General features: G+C 42.5%; 1 protein-coding gene across 1 annotated transcript in view; it reads right to left on the bottom strand.

Moving 5' to 3' along the window:
• The window catches only part of LOC126299093 (homeobox protein engrailed-1-B-like), a 322,170-nt gene extending 303,464 nt beyond the window's left edge, over positions 1-18,706 (bottom strand). Inside the window, exon 1 of the mRNA XM_049990768.1 lies at positions 18,162-18,706. Coding sequence (XP_049846725.1) covers positions 18,162-18,618 — 457 coding nt within the window. The 5' untranslated portion in view covers positions 18,619-18,706. The remainder of the gene's footprint in view (positions 1-18,161) is intronic.
• Between the last annotated feature and the right edge of the window lie 8,324 nt (positions 18,707-27,030).

Genomic DNA, 27,030 nt, shown 5'->3' with positions numbered 1-27,030 from the left:
AGCAACCTAAATTGGAATAACAACGTAAAACAAATTGTAGGAAAAGCAGTTGCCAGCCTGAGATTCATCGGAAAAATTTCGAAGGAGCATGTGGAATACCAGACCAACTGTACGACTGGGTTAAAGAGTTTCTAGCAAACAGAACACAGCACGTCATTGTCAACGAAGAGAAGTCTTCAGACGTAAAAGTAACTCCAGGTGTGCCCCAAGGGAGTGTTATAGGACCATTACTTTTCACAATATGTGCCAATGACCTAGTAGATAAAGTAAGAAGTTCCACGGGGATTTTCGCGGATGATGCTTTTTATACAGAAAAGTGGAAACGCTACAAAATTGTAGCGCAATGCAAGTAGACCTGTAGAGGGAAGCCTTTACTTCCTAAAATATCTAGGAGTATGCGTATGTAGCGATATGAAGTGAAACGACCACATAAAATTAATACCAGGTAAGGCAGATGCCAGGCTGCGATTTATTGGAGGAATCGTTAGGAAGTGTAGCTCATCCACCAAGCAGGTAGCTTTCTCTTTCGACCAATGTTTGAATATCGCTCGTCAGTCTGGAATCCGTACCAGATACAATTGATAGAGGTTATGGAGAAGATCGAAAGAAGAGCAGCACATTTCGTTACGGATTCATTTAGCAAACGTGAAAGCGTCACAGAGATATTCATCCAACTCCAGTGGCAGACGACGCAAGAGAGACGTTCTGCATCATGGTGTGGTTTACTGTTAAATTTCCGAGAGCGAACGTTTCTATAAGAGTCAACAAATATATCGCTCCTTCCTACATATCTCGTGAAAAGAACATGGCTATAAAATTAGTGAGAACCGAATCCACCCAGAGGCTAACCAGCATTCGTTCTTTTCGTGAACCTTTCGCGACTAGACACGAATTGGGGGAAGTGTCACTGGTACACAAAGTACCCTCTGCCACGCACCGTAAAGTGGCCTGCAGGATGTAGATGTAGATGTAAGGAAACGTTATTCACCCGGGGTAGAAGTGGCTTACAAAACACCTTTTCTAACCATTTTTGAGTATTTCCCATCAGTCTGAGATCCTTGGCAGGGTGCATCAGTAGACGAGACAGAGAAAAGCTAACGAAGAACTGCGCGTTTCGCCACGGGATTCTTTCGTCGGCGCAAGAGCGTTACGAAGATGCTCAGCAGACTCCAGTGGCAATCGCTACAAGACAGTCGTCATGTGCAACGGAGACAGAGAGACAATATCGATTTTTCGAGACTGTACTTTCGAAGAAGAATCGGTCGCCGGCGGCGGTGGTCTAGCGGTTCTAGGCGCTCAGTCTGGAACCATGCGACTGCTACGGGCGCAGGTCCGAATGCTGCCTCGGGCATGGATGTGTGTGATGTCCTTAGGTTAGTTAGGTTTAAGTAGTTCTAAGTTCTAGGGGACTGATGACCACAGCAGTTGAGTCCCATAGTGCTCAGAGCCATTTGAACCTAGATAACAAAAAAATGGTTCAAATGGCTCTGAGCACTATGGGACTCAACTGCTGTGGTCATCAGTCCCCTAGAACTTAGAACTACTTAAACCGAACTAACCTAAGGACATCACACACATCCATGCCCGAGGCAGGATTCGAACCTGCGACCGTAGCAGCCGCACGGTTCCGGACTGCGCGCCTAGAACCGCGAGACCACCGCGGCCGGCCCTAGATAACAATTGGCCGTAAAACGCCTTGCACCGACATTTCCAGGGCGGCTGAAGAGTGAAAAAAAAAATTCGAGGGTCTTCAGCCACCGAACTCACTAAATTTCCCTCACATATGACGTTACCTGATAACTATAAAAGACGAATGGAAAATGTATCAGGTGATCGTGAGTTCATTACTATGAGTGACATAGATAACTTTTAAAACAGATATAACCCAAAAAACGTATGGGTCATGCCGAGAGGGCACAACTCAGAGTGTTTTCCGTGCACAGAGTTATCCTCTGAACACTCTTCTCAACAACATAACGAACTAAGGACACTAAAGAGAAAAGTTAGTCTAATATGTGTATTATTTCTGAGAAATGTAGTTCTTTCTGCATTTACAACCGCTAAAATTCTGTAGAAACTGACAGCATCTAAGTTTAAACACCGAGCGAAGATTTCCCGGCAAATAATTTCTCTTTCAAAAAAACTGAAAAACGTCGTGCCTCCAGCTCGTGGACGAAACTGAGCAGTGAAGCAGTGGACATTAGCGAACAGCAACGGTTGGATTACATGGATTACCTCGGGACACTTACGTGATGGCAGCTTCAACTCCCCTGTTCATTTTAACCTTCGAGTGCGTGCCGTCACAATTGCTCTTCGCCATTTTTCATCCATATGTTGACTTGGCTGCATCTGTGCTCAATTAATATTTAAATTACTCTAAAAGAAGGGGAATACTTTTGATTAGGCAAGAAATTTAGTAACGATGCATGTCCTGGAAATCTGTGAGCACAACAGAGATCGTAAAAGACCATTCGTTATATCTTCTGAAAGTATGAGTAATCAGAGACACAGGTTTCACTAGTAGAAGCATGCTATTGTTGCATATGCTCATGTGATGATAGGGCAAGGTTTAGGCAGTAAAATACGATAGAGTAAGGATAGGCTCAGAATTCTTGAATTTCAAAAGCTATAACTCTGCGAAGAAAATTCGGCAGCGAAAACACGAATTCTCATATTGTATTTGTGTTTTTAATATGGACATTAAGTAAAATCCACAAATATGAAGCATATTTTGAGACAATAAAAAATCAAACACTGAGCCTTACCACAATAATAAAGAGAGGAAGTATAGAATGGTGTTATGAGACTGTGCGATAGTTCAGGTATATTTGTCATTCCAGATGGGAAACGTGACTTCATTGGGAATGCTAGCTCTAGACAGGTGTATTCAGTCATGAGGAAACTCCACTATATATTCTTTCATGCGCTTAATGATTTGTATGAAGTGCGGTCGCGAAAAACAGGGACGAAGAAGCTGACAAGATTTGGAGAAATAAGTGGGAAATACCAATATTTGACAGACTGGTTAAGCTAGCGCAGCAGTAAGCTTGTATGACGTGTGAAGTGCTCAAATCAGTTAAGGCAGTCATGGAAAATGCAGTAAGACAGTGTTGCTACAGTTTTAAATGTAAATAATAAATTAACGCTCATTTAGCTTGTACGTCTTGACAGTAGATTATTTACCAATTGCAGCACTTAGACTGACATAACACCCAACAGCTGCACAAAGAAGAGGTCAAAATAGTAACCATTGGACGGCAGTTACAAAGATATTAGGATAAACTGGCAGTGTGGTTTGTCAGACAACTGTAAAATGGCCGACAGATGCGCAGAATGAGGTACTTCGAGGAAGTGATTGACATGATGACGCGACTGAATTGGAGAATTACGTTCTAATGATTCGTAGACAGCCCTTTCGGTTCCAGGAACCTGCATTCAGGTTTAGCAACGAAAATAACTCTCAATTAGAATCCCATACTGACAACGACAACGAGATGAGAGACACACTTACGGCTGCCCTCGTCACAGTCGCATTACAGCAGACAGAGTAACGTTAACAGCCCACACGAACACTCCGTCACAAATTTACTCCCGGCATAATAGAAAACATAGAAATGAAAGATGTAGGGAAGATAGACGGCTGATTTCAGACAACTGAGTCTGAAAACTTTAAATTCAAGGCAAATGCGGTCCGTCACTGAAGTGTGAGAGATGATTCTTTAATCGCTTCCTTTACAAAGTGTACACATGGAAATAATGGATAACATGGGTATGGCTTCACGCGGTTTATACAAGGTTGCAAATTACGGTCTTATGCACTCTGTTTACTCTTAGAAACAAGTAAATTTTGCAGTGGCGTGACAACATAAAATTTCCAGCAAGAACTAAGCCGGTATTACATGATACGCGAAACCTTGGCTAAAATGTAGCTAAAAAAAAAGAAAGAGAAGCGCTGGAATCAAATTTTACGAAGTCTACCAACCACTGCACAGCGTTATGTAAGTGCAAGATAAAATTTAATGAACGTGGCATAGTTTCGAAGATATTACAGTGATGAGAGTATTATCTGTTTATTTGCTATCATACCTACTGTTTGCGACCTAGGAGAAAACGAAAACCGCACAACTGCTACTATAGAAACACAAATGAGAAAGAGAGAAGAAAAATTACATTAATTACATAACAAAAGAAATTTTCTCAATAAAAACTGATTGTCTGATAAAATTCTCAAATTAAATCTACTTCTACTGATGAAACCATCATTTCAATCGGGGTATCAGCCTGCAGTATGTTCGTTTTATCAAAAGATTGTTTCATGCTCCGAATCTCCGTGATACATGCTGCTGGTTCCCCTGATGCGCTAGCGTTATTATGAGCGTATGTCGTGTCAGAGATACAAAAAAAAACATATATATAAACGCATAAACGAATATTTATTGGCTGAATTAAACCACAGGGCGTGAACAGCGAAATGTAAAGAACAAAAATGTGTTTGTCTGTTACGCAAAAATCGTTATAGTGGCAAGGAAGGACGATTAGGATCTAACATCACATCGAATACGAGTTCATTACAGATGGTGCACTTGCTGGGATTACAGCTGAGTAACTGGGGTAGGTTAGGGCCACGAAAATCGCCGAAGTGGCGTCAATTAAAAGACTTGCGACAGGTCAATGAGCCATACCAAATTATTATTATTATTATTATTATTATTATTATTATTATTATTATTATTATTATTATTATCATTATTATTACAGAAACTGCTGAAAACTTAAACCTGATGGTCGGACGGGGATTTGAACCAACTTCGTAACTGCCGGGCAAACGTCGTACGAGCCTTACAATGGGAACAACACAGCCTGCAACTCTATTCCTTGACGTTTAGATGAAAGAAAAGGAAAAAAAGGAGAAAAAGTAACTGGAGGAGTAGAAACAGGAAGTTTAGTGTATGTTGGTTTATCTGTAGTTGTATCAGCAGACAAAATAAAAAAGTAATACTTTCAGTAGCTGGGAGGACAAACGTAGCCTCGTAGTTAAGTATCATAAACGTCACTTACTATTCGTTAGTAAAAGTGATATTGTTTGTCCGTGAAGCGTTCCTCTGTAATGGGTATCTAGAGGCAACTCATGCAAAGTGACACATTAAACTTCAAAATAGGTTGTCGGAAGTTCTACATTTCGAATCTCTGACAACGACGATTACTTATGACTTCGATGTTTTCCAAATCATTTGCGATGAATGTTGATGGCCTGTTTTCTAAACTAGTCCACATCACACATTTAATGCTTAAATTATCGACTTTAACTTTAAGCTCTCTTAGAAAGAAAGAAATACAGCAACAGCTGCAAAGAAGCTCAGAGCGGTTGCCGTTGGACCTCTAAGGACACATCAGACGACCTGGCGTTGCAATGCTGCGCAGAATGTCATTTGTCTTTCGGAAGCACTTCAGAAGAATAAATTATGGGTCATAACTTGAAAAACATTCTCCTGTGCGGCGATTATCTATCGAAAGCTTAACGAGGCTGTCCTCTTTTTAAACGAATGTGGTAAAAGGATTTAACTGCTGCAGCTGCCATGCTTGTTACCGAACTGACCGAGTCAGGCGCGATTTGTGTTCGATGCGTCCGGTGGATAGTGCCTGAATAAGCCACATATTCTTAATGCAGCAGCATTAGTACAAGTTCCTACTAAAGTTGTTGTGTATTTCTGACGGTTACGTCCACTTCGATTTATGTTCAGGTCGAAAAGTTGCGGTTACAGAAGACGAGGACGTTGTAATTCTCAGACGTAAATCAAGTGACGATTTTTACACGCTCGAGGATTGCTGTGAGGTGTTTACTGCACTACTGAAGCCCATTTCCCCTCTTTGGTGTAGTGACCGCTTCAGTTCTATGATTTCTGGGTTGGGTTGGGTTGTTTGGGGAAGGAGACCAGACAGCGAGGTCATCGGTCTCACCAGATTAGGGAAGGAAGTCGGCCGTACCCTGTCAAAGGAACCACCAGGCATTTGCCTGGAGCGATTTAGGGAAATCACGGAAAACCTAAATCAGGATGGCCGAACGCGGGATTGAACCGTCGTCCTCCCGCATGCGAATCCATTGTCTAACCACTGCGCCACCTCGCTCAGTGCTATGATTTCTGTTTTTATTTATTGTGGTGGAGGTTATTTGTCTAGGATTCGTGTCCTATACATTTGTGGTGGTGGAATTTTAGTGATGACTGCATCTCCAGAAAGACAACTGCCAGTTGGCCACTGAGATACCGCTGCTTGAAATTTGTTAAATTCACTGGACTGAACAGTGTTCTGGTAACAAAACAGGCTCTTAGTGTTTCATTCAGTGTAACACAGGATCATATATTCAATAAAAAATCGTTCTTCATACGGCTTATTTACCGGAACCAAATAAATGCAACTAGCAAACAAACTAAAAAAATGGGTATATTCGGTAGACTCCGACTGTGTAAGGGGCTGCTAATACCTGAACAGCTCTGTTAAATTTAGAAACTCAACGCAACGAAATAAATATTCCGGGTACAAATACTCAGCTTCAGCCAGTTTAGTCTGTTAATATCCTACACTGCTAAAGGTAAGCACTATTTCTTCCATTATTAATATATCCGTTAAAAATGGCAGCCTCATCAGAAACAGATCCTTAAGACCGATAATTACTAAATTTTTATGATTAATTTGTGAGAGGCGCTATGACTGGAATATCTCAAACCTTGACCGTGCAGCATGGAAATAAATTTTACTATGTTTTCAAAATTTTAATCCTCCTCATTACGTTTGTCAGTTTTACGTGATGATTAAATGTGCTATGTTTCACACAATTCTCTCACGCACAATATGTTGACCTAATGTGAGAGTAACCTGCTCCTGTATAGGTGTACTGACAGGTAAGAAACTGAAATCAAGAAAAAGAAATCGTGAAAGGTCTTGCAGAAAGGCGAGGAACGTACTTGCATCGTATGAGAACAAATCAGAACTTTTCAATTCGTGAAGAGTGATGAAAAAAAATTGCTCAGGCGTTATGTTTATCATTAAAAAACCGCAGCTGCATACGTCCCTTTCGCCCACAATATTATAGCACTTGACCTCACGTAACCGTTATCGGAAATGCGCGGTGACGTAATGGTAAACAAGTGCAGGGGTGACTAACAAAAACGCATGGCACTATGAAAGATTTATGGACAGTTGTGCACGTTTCATAGTGTCCTCATGAAATATCACGATAAAAACTCACGATAAGCCGACCGAATCTCCCTCACTTCCAGGTGCAGCAATATTATGGTCGACTAACACAGTGGTAGTTCTGATGTTGTCTGCCAAGCTCGTTTTGGCGGAAATACTAACTTGTTTGCCAGCTCGCTGTTCACGCAACGAGGGGAATGTCATAGAACGTCAACATACAAGCCGGTACGCACTGATCCAGCAAAGGCGCTGAGTTCCATTTGGAATCGTAACAAGATGTTCAGCAATCGCACACAAGCTGCCTGTGAGTCACACCAAGACAATGCAGAGCCAGTAATGCTGTACTGTCAACCAGAATATTTACTGCCAACCATGGCATCGTTTCATTAAGGGACAGAGTTTAACGTCCTGTCGATGCAGATACCTTTGAAGTTCATACTTTTATTAGATAGTTTCTGATAACGATCACCACGGTTGTCCATGTGTAATCCTGAGTAATACCCTAACATTAAATTACGACTCGCAACGCTGAAAGGATTACCAGCGCAGTTCAGCATTAGCGTAAGTGTTTGCATTTTCACTTGATGTCGCGCAAGAGTTAACCGTTAGCTGTAAACTTTAGTTATGTCGTAGTAAATCGGAAAATGACTCCGTGGAGCTGTTAAAATTTATAAGATTACTTGTAAGCGATAGGAGGCGCTCGTAGCCAGCTAACTGCAAAATGTTTTCGTACTCTTCGCAGATTTTCAAACGATCGTTACCCATAGGGTGTACTTAATAAAAGCTTTATTGACGACAATGAACGTCGCGAAACAGAGCTGTCTCGCCCATAAACCTTTGAACAGAGTACATTAACGTCTAACAAAGGTATGCCCAGTTCGAAACATTTGTGTTTGTAACTTTTGAAAAGTGATGTTCAAATAGTATGTTGTAAAATTTTATTTGCTGAACAAACTAATCTATATTGTTAACGAGTACAAATTTGTTTTTTGATCCCGAAATAACAATCGTTGATCACTTTGTGAGAGGTATTGTATCCCGGAAAGCGATTCTTTCTCTGTCAATGGAAAAAATTGAAGGAAAAGTGTTGACGAATCGTTTCATTTGCTTCCGCCACAAGAGCTGACTTTAGCCCTCACGTTTTGTCAGTATTTCATAGGAAGGAGATACGATATAGTTTATATCCCAATCTATAACGCAAAACTGTTTATGTCTTGTGATATTCGAAAACGGTCTTGTTGCGGATTAAAAAAACATACCAATGCATCAAATGCAAATGCCTCTGACCACTATGGGACTTAACTTTCGAGGTCATCAGTCCCCTATAACATAGAACTACTTAAACCCAACTAACCTAAGGACATCACACACATCTAGCCCGAGGCAGGATTCGAATCTGCGACCGCAGCGGTCACGCGGCTCCAGACTGTAGCGCCTAGAAACTGCCTTTTTTTTTTTTTTTTTTTTTTTACAAGGCTTGGAATCGAACCCCAGGTCTCTTGCTTACTTTTTTTTCTTCATTTTGTTCGGTATCGTTCGTTGCGTTTTGTCTGGGCGGACGTCACACGACATCCGTTCAAGTTGATCGTTCTTTCTTTTACTCCGTTTTTTTTTTATTTTGTTTTATTGCAGAGGGCTAGCGCCTCTCTGACCGAACACGCTGAGCTACCGTACCGGCTTCCTCGGCCACTCTGGCCAGCATCATCACGTCGTTTCGTTCGAATACTATACAAATAATTTTTCTGCATAATGTCAGTAATTTCTTCCATTAACAACGCGGTGTCAAATACTTACAGATTCTTGCTTTCGCATTATTTTCTTGGGCAGTGGATATTTTAAAACAGCTATAAAGTTTGGACTGAGCAAACCATACTGGCTATTAACAAACGAGTTTTGCGTTTCTTGCGTGATTTTTTACTGTGGCAAGTACGTTTAACAGTTGAAAAAAATCTAGATATTTCGGAGGAAGGCATCCTCTGTGGTGTATTGTCTTTCGACAGTTATATATTCCACAGTATTCCAAGAAGGTTTAAAATACTTTCGTGCGTTTTGGTAGCATTTGGCAGTGTCGTTAGAGACGGTGTTCTAGCTGACCTCCGAGAAGAATGTGTCACGAAATATGCTGAGGAACAGCAACAGAAAACATTCTGGCACGCGTCCGGAGTAATTGGTTTAGTGAAATCCCAGGATCGCGAGAGACGGATTTACAAAAAGTAGTGTCTGGCGTTCACACTGCACCATCAGGTTCCGCTTGCGTTGAAGTAGAAAAATTAGTAGAAAAGATGTGGCTTACACGAGAAACAGCCTGCTGTCCACAGGATGAACGGGTAACCCCATGTAGGGGCTGAGAGTTGCAATGTTTAGGTAGGCTTTTGTAAGTAATCAAATCACAGTGCTTCCCACTGAACAAGTATAACTCATATAACGAAACTCTTGAAAATACAAAACTAGATACAAATAAATGAACTTGATGAATTCCTACATAGTGACTGCTTGCAATGGGACCCCAGGTGTAAAATTCATTGTTTACGGGACGGACCTTCACCAAGCACCTAAAATTTTATGAAATTTATTAGGAGACCGATCTCAAAGCTTCGTAGCTCCATTATGAACTCAAGTGAAATAAGACAAGCTCTTACGCCAGAAACAAATGATAAAAATAACTCACTCACATGTGAATGATTTACCGTATTTTCCTTTCGGTTGTATAGTAAGAGCAGAGGTGTCAGAATATAATTCCTATAATAAAATTGTTCCACAGAGCTCCTTGCTTTTTAGAAAAAATACATAATGTATTTTAACAGTTGAAAACACTCTAGATATTTTGGAGGAAGGCATCCTCTGTGGTGTATTGTCTTCCTACTGCTTGGTAACAAGCATAATACTTGCTTCTTTGCTGCACATCTTGCTTTGCAAACAATAGACAACAAGCAATAGATGAAAAGTTAAAAAAAGTCCCAGAAGGGGAAAAGGAAAATACGCCTTTCGAACAGACATATCGCGCGGTCAAGTGACTACAGCTCAGTACAGGCAGCGATTTCAGGAGTATTGGTTTTGCCTTAAAAACGTTCGTCCAGCAGCCAGAATACATGTTCCGTAACCACTTGTTCAGCCTGTGAACGCGCTTAAACGTTATCATAATTAATTTCTGAGTGACAATTAGGCTATTATTGCTAACGACAGTGAAGCGTGGGTATATCTAATCCGACACAACAAGCCAACATGAGTTTCTGGTGGGAATTAATGTAAACTGAATATTCGGAACGAGTAAAGGCTGCTCAGTTACATACTTGCCAATTTGCTGTGTTCCAAAATTCACTGCCGCCATTTTAGCACATTCGAGAGAACGGGTGTGTTTGGCGGAGGGGGTGGGGTCGGGGGGAGGGGTGGCAGACGCAGGCCTCAGCGACACACAGCGACCAGTCCTTTGAGAGTGGATTTGTAAGGGCGTCAGCACCCCAGCTCACCCTCACAGCCACGCCCTGCAGATTTAACCCACGGCTGTCTTTCCCCGAGGGGAGCGTTGATGTCACACATGCTGTGTACGCTTCCTATTGAAAGAGATTAAGGAGTGGCGACCCCTAACACCGCGATGCGGTTCGCATACGAGCGCGTTGGCGCGGATCTGCCGCTCAAATAGCTGCCAGTACAATCCCTGATCTCTATCTTATCCATCTTCTCTATCAGTGATTCCCTTCTTTGTGTCGTCCCACTGAAGAGGTCGGACGTACTGAAGTATTATTTCCTATGGCCTCCGCAAAAAACCTCAAGAAAATATCACTTGCGTTTCTTCCCCAAGACCGTAACTGTGTCAGCAAAGTACTGTCTTACATTTATCCATGTTGTATGGAATTGGTTGAGTTCAGAGACTGTATTACAAATTTACGAAGTAATTTTTACTGCTTCAGTCACATTTATTACCACAAATCATGATTTGTAAATAACAATAAAAAAGACTAAAGCAATAACAATTATTTCATAAGGTACTATCTTGCATCGCACACATTCTCACACGTATTACATATAATTTTCCAGTGTGTATGCTCTCTAGAGTCATTTTAACTCGTAGAAATTCTGTTCGTGGTAATGTCAGTTAGTTATTTCCTTGGTGTGCGAAAGTAAGAAGATTTTGAAAACTTGTCTCGGAGGTTTTATGCAGTATTTTCTATGATCGTTACTTGAAAACTGGTTATAATTCTTGAACAAACTGAAGCTAATTGAATTTATTATATGAAATGTTTACTGCTCCATTAAGTAAATTCCAGGACTCAACACGATGGTCAAAAGCCAGTTACATTTCTGGCAATTGTCGTATGAACGGCGTCGGTGGCAATTTGCACTGTAAGTGTGCTGTAATTTCCGGAAATATCGCCACCTAGTGACGAGCCTCTTAAGGCTTAATAACTATTTATTAGATACATAAATATCCCTAGTAAATTGCCTCGCCGCCAGCAGTTCCTTAAGGAATTAACTTCTTTTAAGCCACAGTAGTAGCGTTCAGCGACTTCAACGAACTAAAATACTTTAAGACATTTTTATGTTTATCAATTGGCGACAATTTCAAACCATTCGATGTAAACTCTCAGTTTTTCTAAGACTGTCTGAAAATAAACAAATTAACAATTTTCCAGGTGTTCGACCTGGATACAGCTCCCAATTTATTTCATATTTTGTCGGTCATCGTGATTTACCGTGATCGGCTATCTCAAATGTGCTGTCTGATTTTGGTGTCAATTTCACCAATGCAAAATGATCTTCAGACGTTATAAAATAATAATCTCGTGTGGCTCAATAGAATAATGCAAGTCCCCAAATTGGACCGCCATTTGGGCGACTTTCCTGTCCCTAACCTACCCAGTTTTCCACCCGGGAAAGGGGGACTTACGGATTAACATGGAATCCGAACCACGTGTCGTTTCTGGCAAATATCCAGATCATTGAGAGGTTAATGCTAGGTTAAAAGGCAGGTTTAAAAATCCACCGTCCGACCGGGATTCGTTCCCACGACCTTCCTACTGCCAGCCACGCGCTTCACCGCTAGACCGCCGTGTCCGGCTTCAAGTGGATAATATGACAATTGTTCTTTTCCGTTAGCAAGAAGAATTATCTTAATCTTCGGACACAGCTCGCTAGTCCAAATTTGGACTTTGTACGACCAGGTCATTACATAAAAGGAGGTATGTAAAATAATATCTGGCGACATCCCCATTTCCGAGAAAGTCCTCTGGCACTGCGAAAGTAAGGAGTAGAAACAAAAAACATAGTTTAAGTTATGTGTTACGTTTCATGAGTTATGTCATGACCGTGCAATCGGAAACGTTGGTGAATAGAGTTACAGACAGTCTGAGCCCTGAAGAAACAAGAGTTTCGAAGTCCTCGTATTTGGTCTGTTATTGCTTCCATTGCCACGGAAACGATCTTTTTCCCGCGCGTTTATTATTCCTCGAATTTGCAATTCGTGTTATCCGAAACCATGTATCCTTCGACCCACTGTGAGACGGGCAGGCGATAAGACGATTTTGAACTGTGACTCAGAGGAATTATATCACTCATTCTGCTCATACAGTCGCTTGCATTTTACGCAGCGAAGCAGATAGCTAATTTTGCAAGACTTTTCTCTACCGGACTTCGGAACCGTTAACCTCAATGCCCTTTTTGGGGCAAGTGCTCGCAAGCTCCTCCAACCCGGAGATGTTTCCTTCCTTTTTTGTAGTTTCTCGGGCCAAATTATTTAATTTTCGCGACAGTGCAATAAACAAATAGAACTTCTCTGTCTACTTCTAATGAGTTTTCAGTCCTCTCTTCTAATTTCTTGGCAGCTCGGTTATTTAATTATAGACCTTCCAAGTACCACCGACAAAATTTCGGAGGTTGTTCACCGACATCTTACGAGTATTTTGGTATAAGGGACTCGTCGTGACCGGCGGATCTTTACGGAGTATTTACATTTATAGAGTATTTACATTTTTTACCAGTATCTACATTTGTATCTACGTTACACTAAAAACAGCTGCCCAACAGTGCAAATGTCGACGGTATGCGTCGTAAGGGTCTCGTTTGGAAACAAACTGGTTTCATTAACTGGACATACTTGATGTTGGCTACAGTAACGCCCACTTTACTCTTCGCCTTCAAGATTGCATTCAGTACTGCTCGGTTCCGTATCGGGTTTGTTTCTCCGGCTGTGATTGTTGCACGTTAACAGTGACACACAGCAGTATGGATAAGTTTACTGTTGGAGAGTTGGCAGATGTGAATTCACTAAATACAGTGGAAGACTAGCGCAACGACGCTATGCTGTTTCGGCAGCGGCGGCATCCACATCACAACATTTTTGCATACATATCAGGTTTGATCCATCACTCTCTGTCATTGTTTTGCACATTTTATTGATAGTGTTTTACAAGTTTTTCCCCCGTTACGATGGTATTTTCGAAGAAACAGAAAACTGCAGTAAACTTTGCAACATTTTGTCCCAAGATTGGAGCTGTGTAAGAAACAGAAGCCAATACTGAAAGATATTTTTCTTGAACTTAATTTTCTTATTCTCTTGTAAAAATTTGAAAGAAATGAGAAATGGATTTTGTTGACAGTAGCTCTACTACTTAAAACATTATTGCTCTGTTTCTGTACTTGTATTATCACAAATAAAACGTAATGCCTCAGTATTAATGGCTTTTGAAACACAAACTTTCCCATTGGCACTAGCAACGAGACAGTTCCCTGCTATGTCACCTAGAACGTTCTTAATAAATTATTTATTTTCTAATTTCTGCCATTTTTTATAGTGATAAAGTGAGCAGCATAATTCTGTAGTATCAGAATACCTTCTTAAATTTTTCGATACAAATAAGTTATGAAGAAAAAGAGCTACATTGTTTTTTATTCTCCTCACAAACTGGAGGTTCAGCACTTAGAACGTTTGACACTTTTGCTGTTCGAACCATGTTTACATCAGCCTCCGAAATTTTGTCGACGGAATTCAGATTCACCCTGTATATTAGGTAGGTTCTAGGCGCTTCAGTCCGGATCCGCGCGACTGCTACGAGCGCTGGTTCGAATCCTGCCTTAGGCATGGATGTGTGTGATGTCCTTAGGTTAGTTAGGTTTAAGTAGTTCTAAGTTCTAGGCGACTGATGACCTCAGATGTTAAGTCCCATAGTGCTTAGAGCCATTTGAACCATTTTTTATTAGGTAGGTCACAACTGTAATTTCTTAAACAATGGAATTAGCTGACTGATCAAGGCTATTTCTCTTGTATTTCCACCGAGTTCGCACGAAGTGTTGAAACTCCCCAATATCTCTATTGTTTCAGATCTTTGAACGCTCTGTGATGACGGAAAACCTACAGCAGTTACTGTAAGGAGCGAACTTGGGAAAGGATTAACACTAAGAAAACAAAATGTTGGTTCGTATATAAAAGAAAGGATTTATCTTGTCAAAAGGGAAGAGTACAGAAAGAAAAAATGGCAAATACTATCTGGCAGTATGAAAAATAAATGGAAAAAAAGAATAATAAGCTTGAAGAAAAGTGGCAGACTGAGGATACAGCTGTTAGGCTAAGTAAAACAGCAGCATGCGTTCGTCAGAGCTGACGCGGTACAGAATGGTGCGCGATGTGCGTTGCCGTTGTCCGCAGACGGGAGCTACAAGCGTTTTATTACTGAGCGCGACAGAGAAGCGTCTGCAGTGACACAAGTAACTTTTATTGAAGCTGTGTCACAGTTCATCCGTCGTCGAGCATCTGACGACAACAGCCTGCTGGTACAAACTTTCTGTTGGAGACAAGTTGACAGCAAGCGTTAGTTTACTGCAGCTAAATCTGCCCGAGGATCCAAGCCTTGGTGCACTACAGACTAAGTGATGTATATACAGATGCAGTCTGTAAGAGCGCGAAAGACATTCACGTACCTTAGATCCACTCTCAGTGCACTTCAAAACATCACAATAATAATGTTAAGATTAAAGGGTAGGGAAGAGAGGATGTTGTAAAACTAAATTAAAATGTTATAATTTCTGCTTTACTCACTCGATTTTTTTTTATTCGCCGCGCTTTCTTACCATTCCATCGTCGCTCTTAGGCGAAAGGAGTCTTTCACATAACTTCGTTCCACTTGGCGATGACGGTGAAACCGTCGAAATACGTAATAGAAACATAAAACCTTGTAACTGACGCAGTAATTGTAACATTTTCATTTAGACTGACAGTCCTCTCAACATACTCAGTAGTGGATGAAATAGTTAACTTTGGAAGCGAAATCAAACAATCTCTGTTTAGTATAAAATTGTTATGGAGAGTTTAGGCATAAAAAATTCGTAAAGAAGACTAGTCGACCAAATTCGTCCACGATCTTGTTGCACAAGGAAACTTTAATCAGGTTCAAGCGTATGAAACATGTTTATTTTCAGAATTAATTTTAAGAGAACTTAGAAACGTACAACCACGACAGTGATTCTTCCATGAACACTGAACATGCCTCACTTAGAGTTACTATAGCAGCGCAAGCGTTGTATAAAAACTTTTGTAAAAGCAAAAGCGTCGAACGAAAAATATCATGTAAAGATTCACTGTCACTTTTATTGCTAGTGAGGAACTATAGTCTCGTGGAGCCGAATTTTGGGGTTGAAAAGGTTCTAAAAAGTTGTGATAGTGCGCTCTTCGCAATACACACAAAAACAAAAGCATTGTTTATGCTAGTCGCAAATTAATATCCAGAAAAATTATAGAACATAATTTGCATGTATCGTTTCCACCTGACATTTTTGTACACACGAACATAAATCCAATAAAAAACCTAGTTTAACAGACAGAAAAGACATTAAAATCATTATGAAACACAGTCACATGTAACTAAACGTTCACATTCTTTGAAGAACTATTTTTAAAAACGGTCAGTGTTGGTAAAAACAAATGAAGTGATTCAAACCAGGGACACTTCCCACTACTGTGATCGTGCATAAAAATTCCCTGATTAATCTTATAAATACTGCACTCGATAGAGCAGTCTAAACGTAAAGAAGTTGTTAGATAACGGAAGAAACTACACTTTTAGAATTCTGACTCTTTAGTTGCAGACATAGCATACCTCAAGTTCTCAGCACAACTACAAATATAATCACAGACACATCGCAACGCGCAAAAATACGTTCCTATAAACGGTTGTGATATTAATGAACCTCTGTCATGTACCATTAGCTTGTGACGCTAGATAGGAATAAAATTTGTAATAGTGCAACGTACTACAGACGAAGAAAACAAGGATGATGCAACATGCAAACAATGGTGGAGATCTGGAAACACTACAGGTACTACTCGATGATCTACCCTGCATTCTGGCGTTTGGGGGAATGTTGGAGTTCACGGGGAGGGTTGTAACTCATGCCATTGCCTCCGTGGACCGTAAAATGAGCTCACAGACAGGTTGTGTCTACCCACTACACAACACATTCTAAATAACCTACTCACTTCACACTGAAACACCGAGTATCATATTTTCTCTTACAACTGCTTGCTAAGAAAGTATCCCTTTTGCAAAGGTAGGAACTATTACGTGCAAACGAGGAATCTTATGAACTGCCGTTAGAATAATATTCGCGGAAATTAAAATGTCGCGCTGAAGGGAAATTCTGCTAATCAATAAAATTCAAGGATTACGGATAAGGCATAGCCCACTATGAACTTCTTTTGAGCTAGAATCAAGATACTGTTTCACTTTGGCACGTATTCCTTAATCACAATATCGCGAGACCTTTTTGGTCCAATTTTTTCCACCTGGTACCGTTCCCTAAAGCCTGTCTCCCTGCTCCAGAGTGTCGCCATAGTATAGAAAAGAATGTGAAATAGGTCTATGGATTTTTTTGTTGGTGTCTGATAATGGGAATATTATCAAAGTTCATCGTTTACACTATGGTGGCGTTTACAGCGTGTACAAGTACGATATCACGCTCCCGGCTCATATAAATTTTTTATTTACAAACAAAATACCTGACAATTGGCAGACAAAAATCAACGCAATTACGACACAGATCAGTCTTTATTATGTTATATCAGATCTGACGTTGGAAGTTATTTCGCCGCGCACAGTTGAGTACTAGAATAAATTAGATTGGATACTAATAATTAATGGTAACTAATATGGCTTTTCTTCTAAATTATACTAGCAAGCATCAGTGTTTCAGCTTGCTCTCCCTGTTTCATGTTACTAACAGCTGTAAAAATACTAGTATAATGTCGCCAGTTAATGTAGGCCTAAAAATAAGTATCAACACACTTCGTAAAATTTTGTTTCCCAAGATGAAAATATACATACTTAGCGATTTTATTATATCGTTCACAACTGATAGTGTAGGTGAAAAGTGGTTGCTATGTAAATGTGTGTATGTGTGTGTGTGTGTGTGTGTGTGTGTGTGTGTGTGTGTGTGTGTGTGCGTGTGTGTGTGTGTGTGTGTGTGTGTGTGTGTGTATGTATGTGTGAAATGTAGAGTGAATTTCCTCACAGCCAGTGACAGTGACAAGCGGATGTAGCAATTAAAGCGAGATGGTTTACCAAGGAAGGCGAATTGTCAAACGATAACTACCTTAGATCGGTCCCTGCAGCAGGAACAGGCTCTGCGAATGGCTTTTCTGTTCCTGCGGGGCCGTTACGCACATTGTTAGCCCTGACCTTCGCGCAGCGCCTTCCGCTAAGAGCGCGCATTGTATTCACTTTCCACGAGCCTACGCAAGCCTGCGGGGGGTCCTCTACTGTCATCTGGCCACTCCCCACTCCTGCTGGTCCCTAATAGTCTCTCCGTGCACCGATCATGTCGTTAAAGTGAACTGTACTTACTCAAAAATTATAAGTGTGCCCGACAGTGACAGACGATGGTAAGGATCAGATGGAAATTGGGAGAGTTAGGAAACGTGGTTTTAGGCCAACTAGGTGTTGTGGTGGAGGAAATACTTGGGAGCGCAGCTTCAGACTCACCGGACGACGGGCGGTCCGAGTATCGCGTGCAGTACACCCACGCGGGCCACAGCATGGGAGGCGACGACGCGGAGACGCCGACCGGCGACAGATCGACGGGCGCGGCGGCGCTGGGGGCGGCGCCTGGGGTGGCACCGGGGGCGGTGGCGGCGGTGGGCTGCTGCGGCTGCGGCTGCGGTGGCCGCTGCGGCGCTTTGGCGGCCGTCACGGAGGGCCGCTTTCCAAACTCCGGCCGCAGGATATTCTCGATGCTGAAGCTGAGCGGCGCCGCCGGGCCCGACGACGCCGGCGCCGACGGCGAGCATGCCGACGCCGAGCAGGTCTTGCATTCGGCGGCGGCGGCGGCTACAGGCGGCGGCGGCAGCGACTCGCTGCCCACGCTCAGCAGCGAGTCGGCGTCGTCGTCGTCGCTGTGGACCGACGCGGCGTCCCGCACCATCACCGTCGTCGACGCCATCTCAGCCGTGTCACATCGCGGTCGCGCTGCTCAGCTGTCTGAGGCGACGCCGGCGCAGCGCCGCGGCGCGCACTCGCCGAGGAGGCGTGGTCTCCGGGGGCGGATCCCGGGTTACCCCTCCCCGCCCCTCCCGCGGCGCGTCCGGCGCTCGAGTTACGGCGTGCTTTAACGACCGCCGCCAAAAGGCTTCAAATAATTCGGCGGCGGCGCGCGGCGCTTTTCGCTCGCTTCCCTCCCCGTGCGGGCTACGCGGTCGCCGTCACGACGCCTCGTTGCCTGGGACCCGTTTTCGGGAGGGCGGTGGCGAGCTACCCCCTCACCTGCGGCAGAGCCCACGTGGAGGGGGGCGTCCGCCGGCCGGCGCGTGGTGGGGAGCGCCGGCGGAGCAAAAAAAAACTCCTCTCCCTCGGCCGGCCAATAGGAGTAGTGTGACGCCCACCGGCCGGGTGTGGCCACCGCCACCAATAAGAGCATACCTTACTACCTCGTCGACGTGTGTGGTCCGACTCAGTTAATGTCGTGATTCCTCCGGAGAAAACAAAGACGTAGCATTTTTAGTAACGATTTCACCGAACGGACGAGGACGGTTAATTAGGTAGATACTTTTCGCTGTGTGGTCTCCTTCAGTTATGTGCTAATTAAGCGGGAGTTACGTGCCGCAGACAGCAATACTCGGCTACGTCGCTGCGCCTACGACGCCGGGATTATCGACGGGGCCCGATTCTAATGTCCGGCCGGCGGAACACCTCGCAGCAGCTATTGTCCGGTACTCTTGCGTCGCCCGGACGGCGACAAAAATGCGATCCTTGTCGCACCTCCTCCCAGAGGGGAGGACTTTCGCGACTGATCGATCGGTCCCTCGCTCCCTCGGACAGACCCCTCCGCTGTCCAATCGATGCCGCTGGAAGCAGATCGCGCAAAAAGAAATGTGAGTACTTGGCGCTAGGGTGGCCGCGGTTCAGGTACCGACACGTTAAATCTCACACTTCGTCTGAGAGCCATTTATTTTACATTCGTTACTTCTTGGATGCTAACGCCTTTTCCCAGACAGGGTAACTGATCTCTGTCCTCTCCTTAAGTCCTAAAACACGCTAACAGATAAAATACTTCCTTCCTAAGGGACTGTATAGCCATATGCTGCCACTGTCCTCATTGAGAATGCTATTATTTGCGTGTTGCCTTTGCAGATTGCATTTCCAACCGATTATCTTACTTCATATTATTATTATTTTTTTAAATCTCTTATCATTTCCCCAGCTACTAAAGGCATTTCCTTCTCTTGGCACTGTTCCGTGTCACAGCTTGGCTTTTCATGGTCTTCGGGTCACTGTCTGCATCAATTTTGTAATTATTTCTCTGATATCCGTGCAGGTGCCTTGGTTTGTCTTCCGTTCTTTGTGGGACTCTAACCAGTATACTCTACATCATATTCTTACACCTTCGCTTTTTTACCACCACATTTATACGTGTCTTACAACGTCGCAGATTTGGAAGTATTCCATAGACTACTTTTTGCATTAATACTTTCCATTTAGTAGCGACATTTTAGTTCCACTCTGTGAAAGAAAAGGAATACTGATCGAGAAATATGTTCCTCACACCTTTCGGACGGACACGAACATCGCAGTTCGGAAATGATCGAGGTAGGAGCCACTGATCTCAGTATACGAATTCCGCAACTTGCCCTTCAGGTAGAAGAACGCATACAGTCCTTTGGGCAGACGGATTCTCTGCGCTTTGGAGAACGACAAATAAGTGAATCTTCCCGCCCCAATACGTACATTTTTTTAGTTGGGGAGATTATGGGCAAACTCTTACTTTCAGCGAAATATTGTCGGTTCTGACTCTACACCAAAATCTGACGGGGAACCCAAATAAAAACTGCACTGATCCTGAACAAAATCGTACAATTGCAAAATGGTGAAACCGACAGAGTACTGTTTCGAACAAACCTTAAATGTTTCTCTTAGCTTAAAAATACTTTCCGAATAAAAATGTAATAAAATGTAATAGCACTGTTTAGCATAGCACTGTTATACTCCTACAATACAGCTAATAGACGTGCTGCGGTGAGTGGCCAAGAGAAGATCACAGGTCTGCTGCTAGTTGTGGGTTTGGGGTACTGGCGTCAGGGCTTAGTTAAAGATCTGCGGAGTTCGAGTGGGCCGCATCTTTCAACAGTTTCGATGAAGCGTTAGACATCTGGGATACGCACATTATTGTAAATTTTAGATAGAACAACAAGATATCCCAATCAAGCCAGGCTTCAAACAAATCGTGCAAGCACTTATATCGGAGAGCCTTTATGACGATACTCCTTCAGTGGTTACGGATGACCCGGCCGCTGTGACCGAGCGGTTCTGGGCGCTTCAGTCCGGAATCGCACGACTGCTACGGTCGCAGGTTCGAATCCTACCTCGGGCATGGATGCGTGTGATGTCCTTAGGTTAGTTAGGTTTAAGTAGTTCTAAGTTCTAGGGGACTGATGACGTCAGATGTTAAGTCCCACAGTGCTCAGAACCATTTGAACCATGTTTGGTTACGGATGACAACAAACGAAAGTCCAGGCGACTCCATTGGTACCGGTTGTGCTCCACAGCGACGCATGCGTCGCTCTTTGTTACTTGTCTTTGTTCCCTCATGGCAGTGGAAAATTCTGTGCTCTCGCCTCGTTCTCAAATTCCACTCATATGCTGCAAAAATTATTGCACCACCTACTCTTCTTACTGGACGACTAAGGCTGCATATGTCTCCCTTTCTCCCTTATGTACACTGCACTAATTTTGCTATCCTGGCAGAGTTCACTAGTTACTAGCAGAAATTTTCGAAGAACGACAGCCCGTAAGTCTCCAAACACCTTTAAATGGTTCAAATGGCTCTGAGCACTATGGGACTTAACATCTGTGGTCATCAGTCCCCTAGAACTTAGAACTACTTAAACCTAACTAACCTAAGGACATCACACACATCCATGCCCGAGGCGGGATTCGAACCTGCGACCGTAGCAGTCACGCGGTTCCGGACTGAGCGCCTAGAACCGCGAGACCACCGCGGCCGGCCCAAACACCTTTACTCCTCCAAACTCATCAGACTTCGAATAGTTACGAATTTATACAAGCAATTCATTATTTTTAAAGAAAATACGACAATAAGTCTCAAATAGATTTATTACGGGTAAACAGCTAGCCTTGTCACCGTATCTAACTTAAAGAACAGCTCTTGAGATGTCTTGCAGTACATGACTGCAATTTTACTAACGGCTGATGGTACAGAACTGTGTTGCAGTAGCTATATAATTCCAAGCTCTTAAAGGAGAATTTTGGGTTTGCTATTAACTGGCGACACGTACAGATGAGAAGCTATCGGACGGCCTGAACAGTTTCGGCACCGGAACAAAGATGTAGCCCGAGAGCCAAACGTCAGCCGAAAACAATTATTCTCATCAGTTAGAAACCTAAGGCCACTACTCGCAATGGGGCACAACATTCACAGATGCTGTAGCAATTCACCAAGAGAGTCACATTACTTATAGGTGTCTAGAACATCAGTGCAACCAACCGTACTCGTCTTCACAAGTAGGAAATGATAATGTGAACTGCGACCTGGTCACCAGAGTTCTGCTTTTCATCCTGCTTTTGTATTAAAGCTGCATCATTCTTGCCGGCCGGGTTGGCCGAGCGGTTCTAGGCGCTACAGTCTGGAACCACTCGACCACTACGGTCGCAGGTTCGAATCTTGCCTCGAGCATGGATGTGTATGATGTCTTTAGGTTAGTTAGGTTTTAGTAGTTCTAAGTTCTATGGGACTGATTACCTCAGAAGTTAAGTCCCATAGTGCTCAGAGCCATTCTTTGCATCATTCTTAGAAAAAAAAACAGTTATTTTACTGTGATTACCCCTACGTCGTTGTTCCACGTATTTATCCTGAGAACATATAGACATTTGAGTAAAACTGTGGGCCATTTTTGAGTTAGACATTGCTTCTTGTAGGCAAGACAGAGACGTGCCAGGAAAACGGGGATGTATACCACCCCGCCATCTGTTAATATAACTGTGTACTTCTAGGAAGTGAGCTCGCTTTCTTCAGCAATATAGTGGACCATGTCCATTGAATATTGAATATTATTGGGAGTTTCACGTTAACATCTCCAGAGACAATAAAACTGTGAAAAAACACAAAAGTTGGTTACATACTTGCGTATAAAAAGATCTGAATTAAAATTTATGTGTAGTGAAATATAAGAAAAGGGGGAAATTTCAGCATATAACTTCACACTGAAATAATCTGTAGTTAGGGTTCTTGCTGGGAAAACGAGTTGCAGCTCATTATGGAACAGACCTCCCCGAAATCTTTATATAAATATATTATAAATTTTGATAACAGAAAAAAACATTGGCCAAATATGAGATAAATTTAAAGCTGATAACCAGACTGAAATGACGAACGAAGGGAAACATTGAAAATGTCTATGAGCTGCATATGTGGAAGGCAAAGATAAAGAAACTCATTACATTGCTTCTATACATACAGGTAGTTTCTGTGCGCCATGCTTTCTCCCTAAGTCTAATATCAGAGCATGAACTTAATGAAGATGAGAGATACATTGCTCTAGTGCTGGAAACGAAGCAAATGCTGTAGTTTCGTAAATATTTGTGGGTGTGGTCCTTGCAAGGTATTTTCTTAAAAAATTATTGCGATGAAAAATTATAATGTTGGCATTGCCCAGTTTTCCTCAAAATCCCAGCTGCCCAACAATAACAGTGTTTCCTTCCACCATAGCAGCCAATGCAAGACAAATTTCGTTTCAGCTGCAGTTATCTAGTGCTAATTATATTCTAATACAAAATGTTACCATCCATGCATGATATCTGGATTATTTGCAGTACACAGAAGAAGTACTTAAGTTCGTTTTTCTCGAAAAGTTACGATTTATAAATATAGACTTTCTTTTTACTAAAGTGTCAATATGTGGCATTTTAGCGTTTTCTTTTTCGGGTCATGCAGTACATGTAATTGTGTGTTAATCGAAGCAAGAAGTTTGACTCGTCGTCTGCAAAATTACAAACAATACCATATGCGAACCACGGACTTTTTCTTGGCCGTAAACCTCACGTATTTGATGGTAAATGTCCGAGGTCGTCTTGTTTCGCACACTCATTGTTCCAGTTTTACGGATGGCTGCCGTTCACACCAAACAAAAGACTATCATCTAATGTACACAGTACAAAACTTAATGCAGATACCGTATATTCTTAACCAACATCGACATCGGTCTGACGTATTTCCTAGATAGCAGCCGCTGCACGTTGTTACTAGAAGATGACCACACATTCAGTAACCTAGGCGTCATATCTTCTTTTAAACTAACAAGTAGGTGTACATCTGATAATAGATGCTATCAACGTTTCCTTTTTCCCTCCTGGTGTTGTCGGTATATACAGATTGTCCCCAACATCTAGGGTCAAAGTTTCACACAGGATCCCGAACGCCGGCCGCTGTGACCGAGCGGTTCTAGGTGCTTCAGTTCGGAACCGCGCGCCTGCTACGGTCGCAGGTTCTAATCTTGCCTCGGGCATGGATGTGTGTGATATCCTTAGGTTAGTTACGTTTAAGTAGTTCCATGTGTAGGGGACTGATGACCTCAGATGTTAAGTCCCATAGTGCTTAGAGCCGTTTGAACCATTTGATCCTGAACGGAGCGTTTTGGAACCAATGGCCAAACATGAAAATGCCAAGAGTAATACGTAACAGTGGTACGCAATGCGCATCAATGGTGTGACATACATATATCACAGCTGACTCGGTGTAGGATGTAGATGGATGTACATAAGTGCTCTACAGACACTTCCCTCACACGCATTACTCATGGCGTATAATTTATAGGTTACATGAAGTCGGCGTGTGCGAAATCCCAGTAGAAACTAGAGAGGAACTGGTTGGTGAAGTTCTAGCTGATGTGGTAGTGGAACAGCAGAAGATCGTGCTCTCTATCTCACAACTCCTTCAGCTGTTGTCTTGCATTTTGAGCTGGAGCGTCGGAAACTGTGAAAGGAGGAACGTCACAGACCTTAACGTCGCCTGCCTAGTCACATCCTTCACCCCCTATTATGTGTGATCTACATGGCAGGATGTTTCATACCAGGATTGGTCTGCTAAGCTGTCAAAGGCATCTCCCATCTGAACTGCGAAGCAATAAAGATAACACAGAAGATAACCGACGAGTAGCAGCCGCAGACGAGAAGACGATGGTACAACAGATAACGGGGATAGTGGAGAGAATGCGGACAAATTTTATGCGTCGTTTTAATGTACCCACTGAGACTACTCGTCGTTATTTTGAACTGTTGCTGTGAGTTTACGTTTCTTCGTACCAGTAAAATATTACGTACTCAATGGTACACAACCAGCCACAAATACTTTTAAAAAGCTTATTTTAACGCTATTACCGGTTTCGGATCTTCAGATGACTTCAAGTAATCAATACGGTAATATATTCGTCAGCAGCATGCATCTGCTCCTGCACTGCGCAAGACTATTTGATTAGTTGTGCATCTACATCTAAGTGGCTACCCTACAACTCACACTTTAGCGCCTGGCAGAGGGTTCATCGAACCACTTTCAGACCATTTTTTTTACAGTTCCACTCCCGAGTAACACTTGGAAAAAACGAATTACTTATTTTTTCTGCGGGAGCTCTGATTTCTCTTATTTTGTTACGATGGTCATTTCTCCCCGTGTAAGTGGGAGTCAACAAAATATTTTGGCACACGGAGGAGAAAGTTCATGAGAAGCCCTCGCCTCAACGAAAAACTCATTTGTTTTAATGATTGCCATCACAGCTCACGTGTTATATAGGAATCACTCTCTTACTTCGTCACAATACAAAACGGGCTCCTCTTCTTTGAATTTTTGCAGTGTCTTCCGTCAATCCTATCTTCTAAGAATCCCTCACGGTGCAGCAGTACTCCACCGAATGACTGACAGCCTTAGTGTAGGCAGTCTCTTTATCGGATCTGTTGCATTTTCTAAGCGTTTTGTCAATAAAATGCAGTCTTTGGGTCTCCTCCCCCACAACATGCTCTGTGTGATATTTCCAATCTGAGCCCGCATCTCATGGTCGTGCGGCAGCGTTCTCGCTTCCCACGCCCGGGTTCGATTCCCGGCGGGGTCAGGGATTTTCTCTGCCTCGTGATGGCTGAGTGTTGTGTGCTGTCCTTAGGTTAGTAAGGTTTAAGAAGTTCTGGGGGACTGATGACAATAGATATTAAGTCCCATAGTGCTCAGAGCCATTTTTTTCCAATCTGAGTTGTTCGTAGTTGTAATACCTAGGCACTTAGTTGAATCGACAGCCTCTAAATCTGTGTTATTTATCGTGAAACGAAATATGACGGATACCTTTCACTGCTTATTTATAGGACTACACACGTTTTATTGTTTAGTCAGTTGCCGCTTCTCGCACTATACTGATATCTCATTTAAATAATTTTGCAATTGTTTTTGATCTTCTGATGACTTTAGTAGAATATAACGTCAGCGTCATATGCAAACGATCTAAGAGGACTTTTTAGATTATCTCCTAAATAGTTTAAATAGATTAGGAACAGCAGAAGGGCCTATAACACTTGCCTGGGGAACGCCATACGTAAATTATGTTCATTCGATGGCTTTCCGTCAATTACTACGAACTGTGACCTTTCTGACAGGAAATCACGTATGTAGTCGCACAACTGCGACAATCTTTATATGATGTGTGGATGGCTGAAATAACACAGCAAAATTTGCCAACATGCCTACGTATGCATGTTTTTCCGTATTTTTCAAGTCATCCAAGCAAGATATACAGTTGCACTAACTACTCAAAGATTCTTATGCAGTGCAGAAGCGGATGATATATACTGCTTACGAATATATTACCATAATTTTTAAAAAAATTGTAACCATCTGAAGAGGACGGGATATATCGAAGCAGGTAGGTAATGTCATTAAAAGAAAGCTTCTTAAAAGCATTTGTGCATGGTTGCGTTCTGCACTAACAATCCTCAACGGCCACAGACTTCAATATGATCCAAAAAGCTTAAAATACTCAGTTACGACCACCAGTTGTTGATTTAACGCTACGGTCGCAGGTTCGAATCCTGCCTCGGACATGGATGTGTGTGACGTCCTTAGGTTAGTTAGGTTTAAGTAGTTCTAAGTTCTAGGGGACTGATGACCTCAGATGTTGAGTCCCATAGTGCTCAGAGCCATTTGAACCATTTTTCTTGTTGATTTTAAAGTTCCCAATTTTGACCCTAAGAGTTTGGAACACTCTCTATAAGCATCTTGCCCAAATTGTAAGATATTACTCTGTTGTGTCTCAAAAGGGATCTCAGTAGTGGTTGTAGCTGCCAACCGAAAGCGCGGCGGATATTC

This window comes from Schistocerca gregaria, chromosome X (genome assembly GCF_023897955.1).
Source record: "Schistocerca gregaria isolate iqSchGreg1 chromosome X, iqSchGreg1.2, whole genome shotgun sequence".
NCBI classification, from domain to species: Eukaryota; Metazoa; Arthropoda; class Insecta; order Orthoptera; family Acrididae; genus Schistocerca; species Schistocerca gregaria.
The sequence above is the reverse complement of the archived record's forward strand: the minus strand, read 5'-3'. Positions and strand labels throughout refer to the sequence as shown.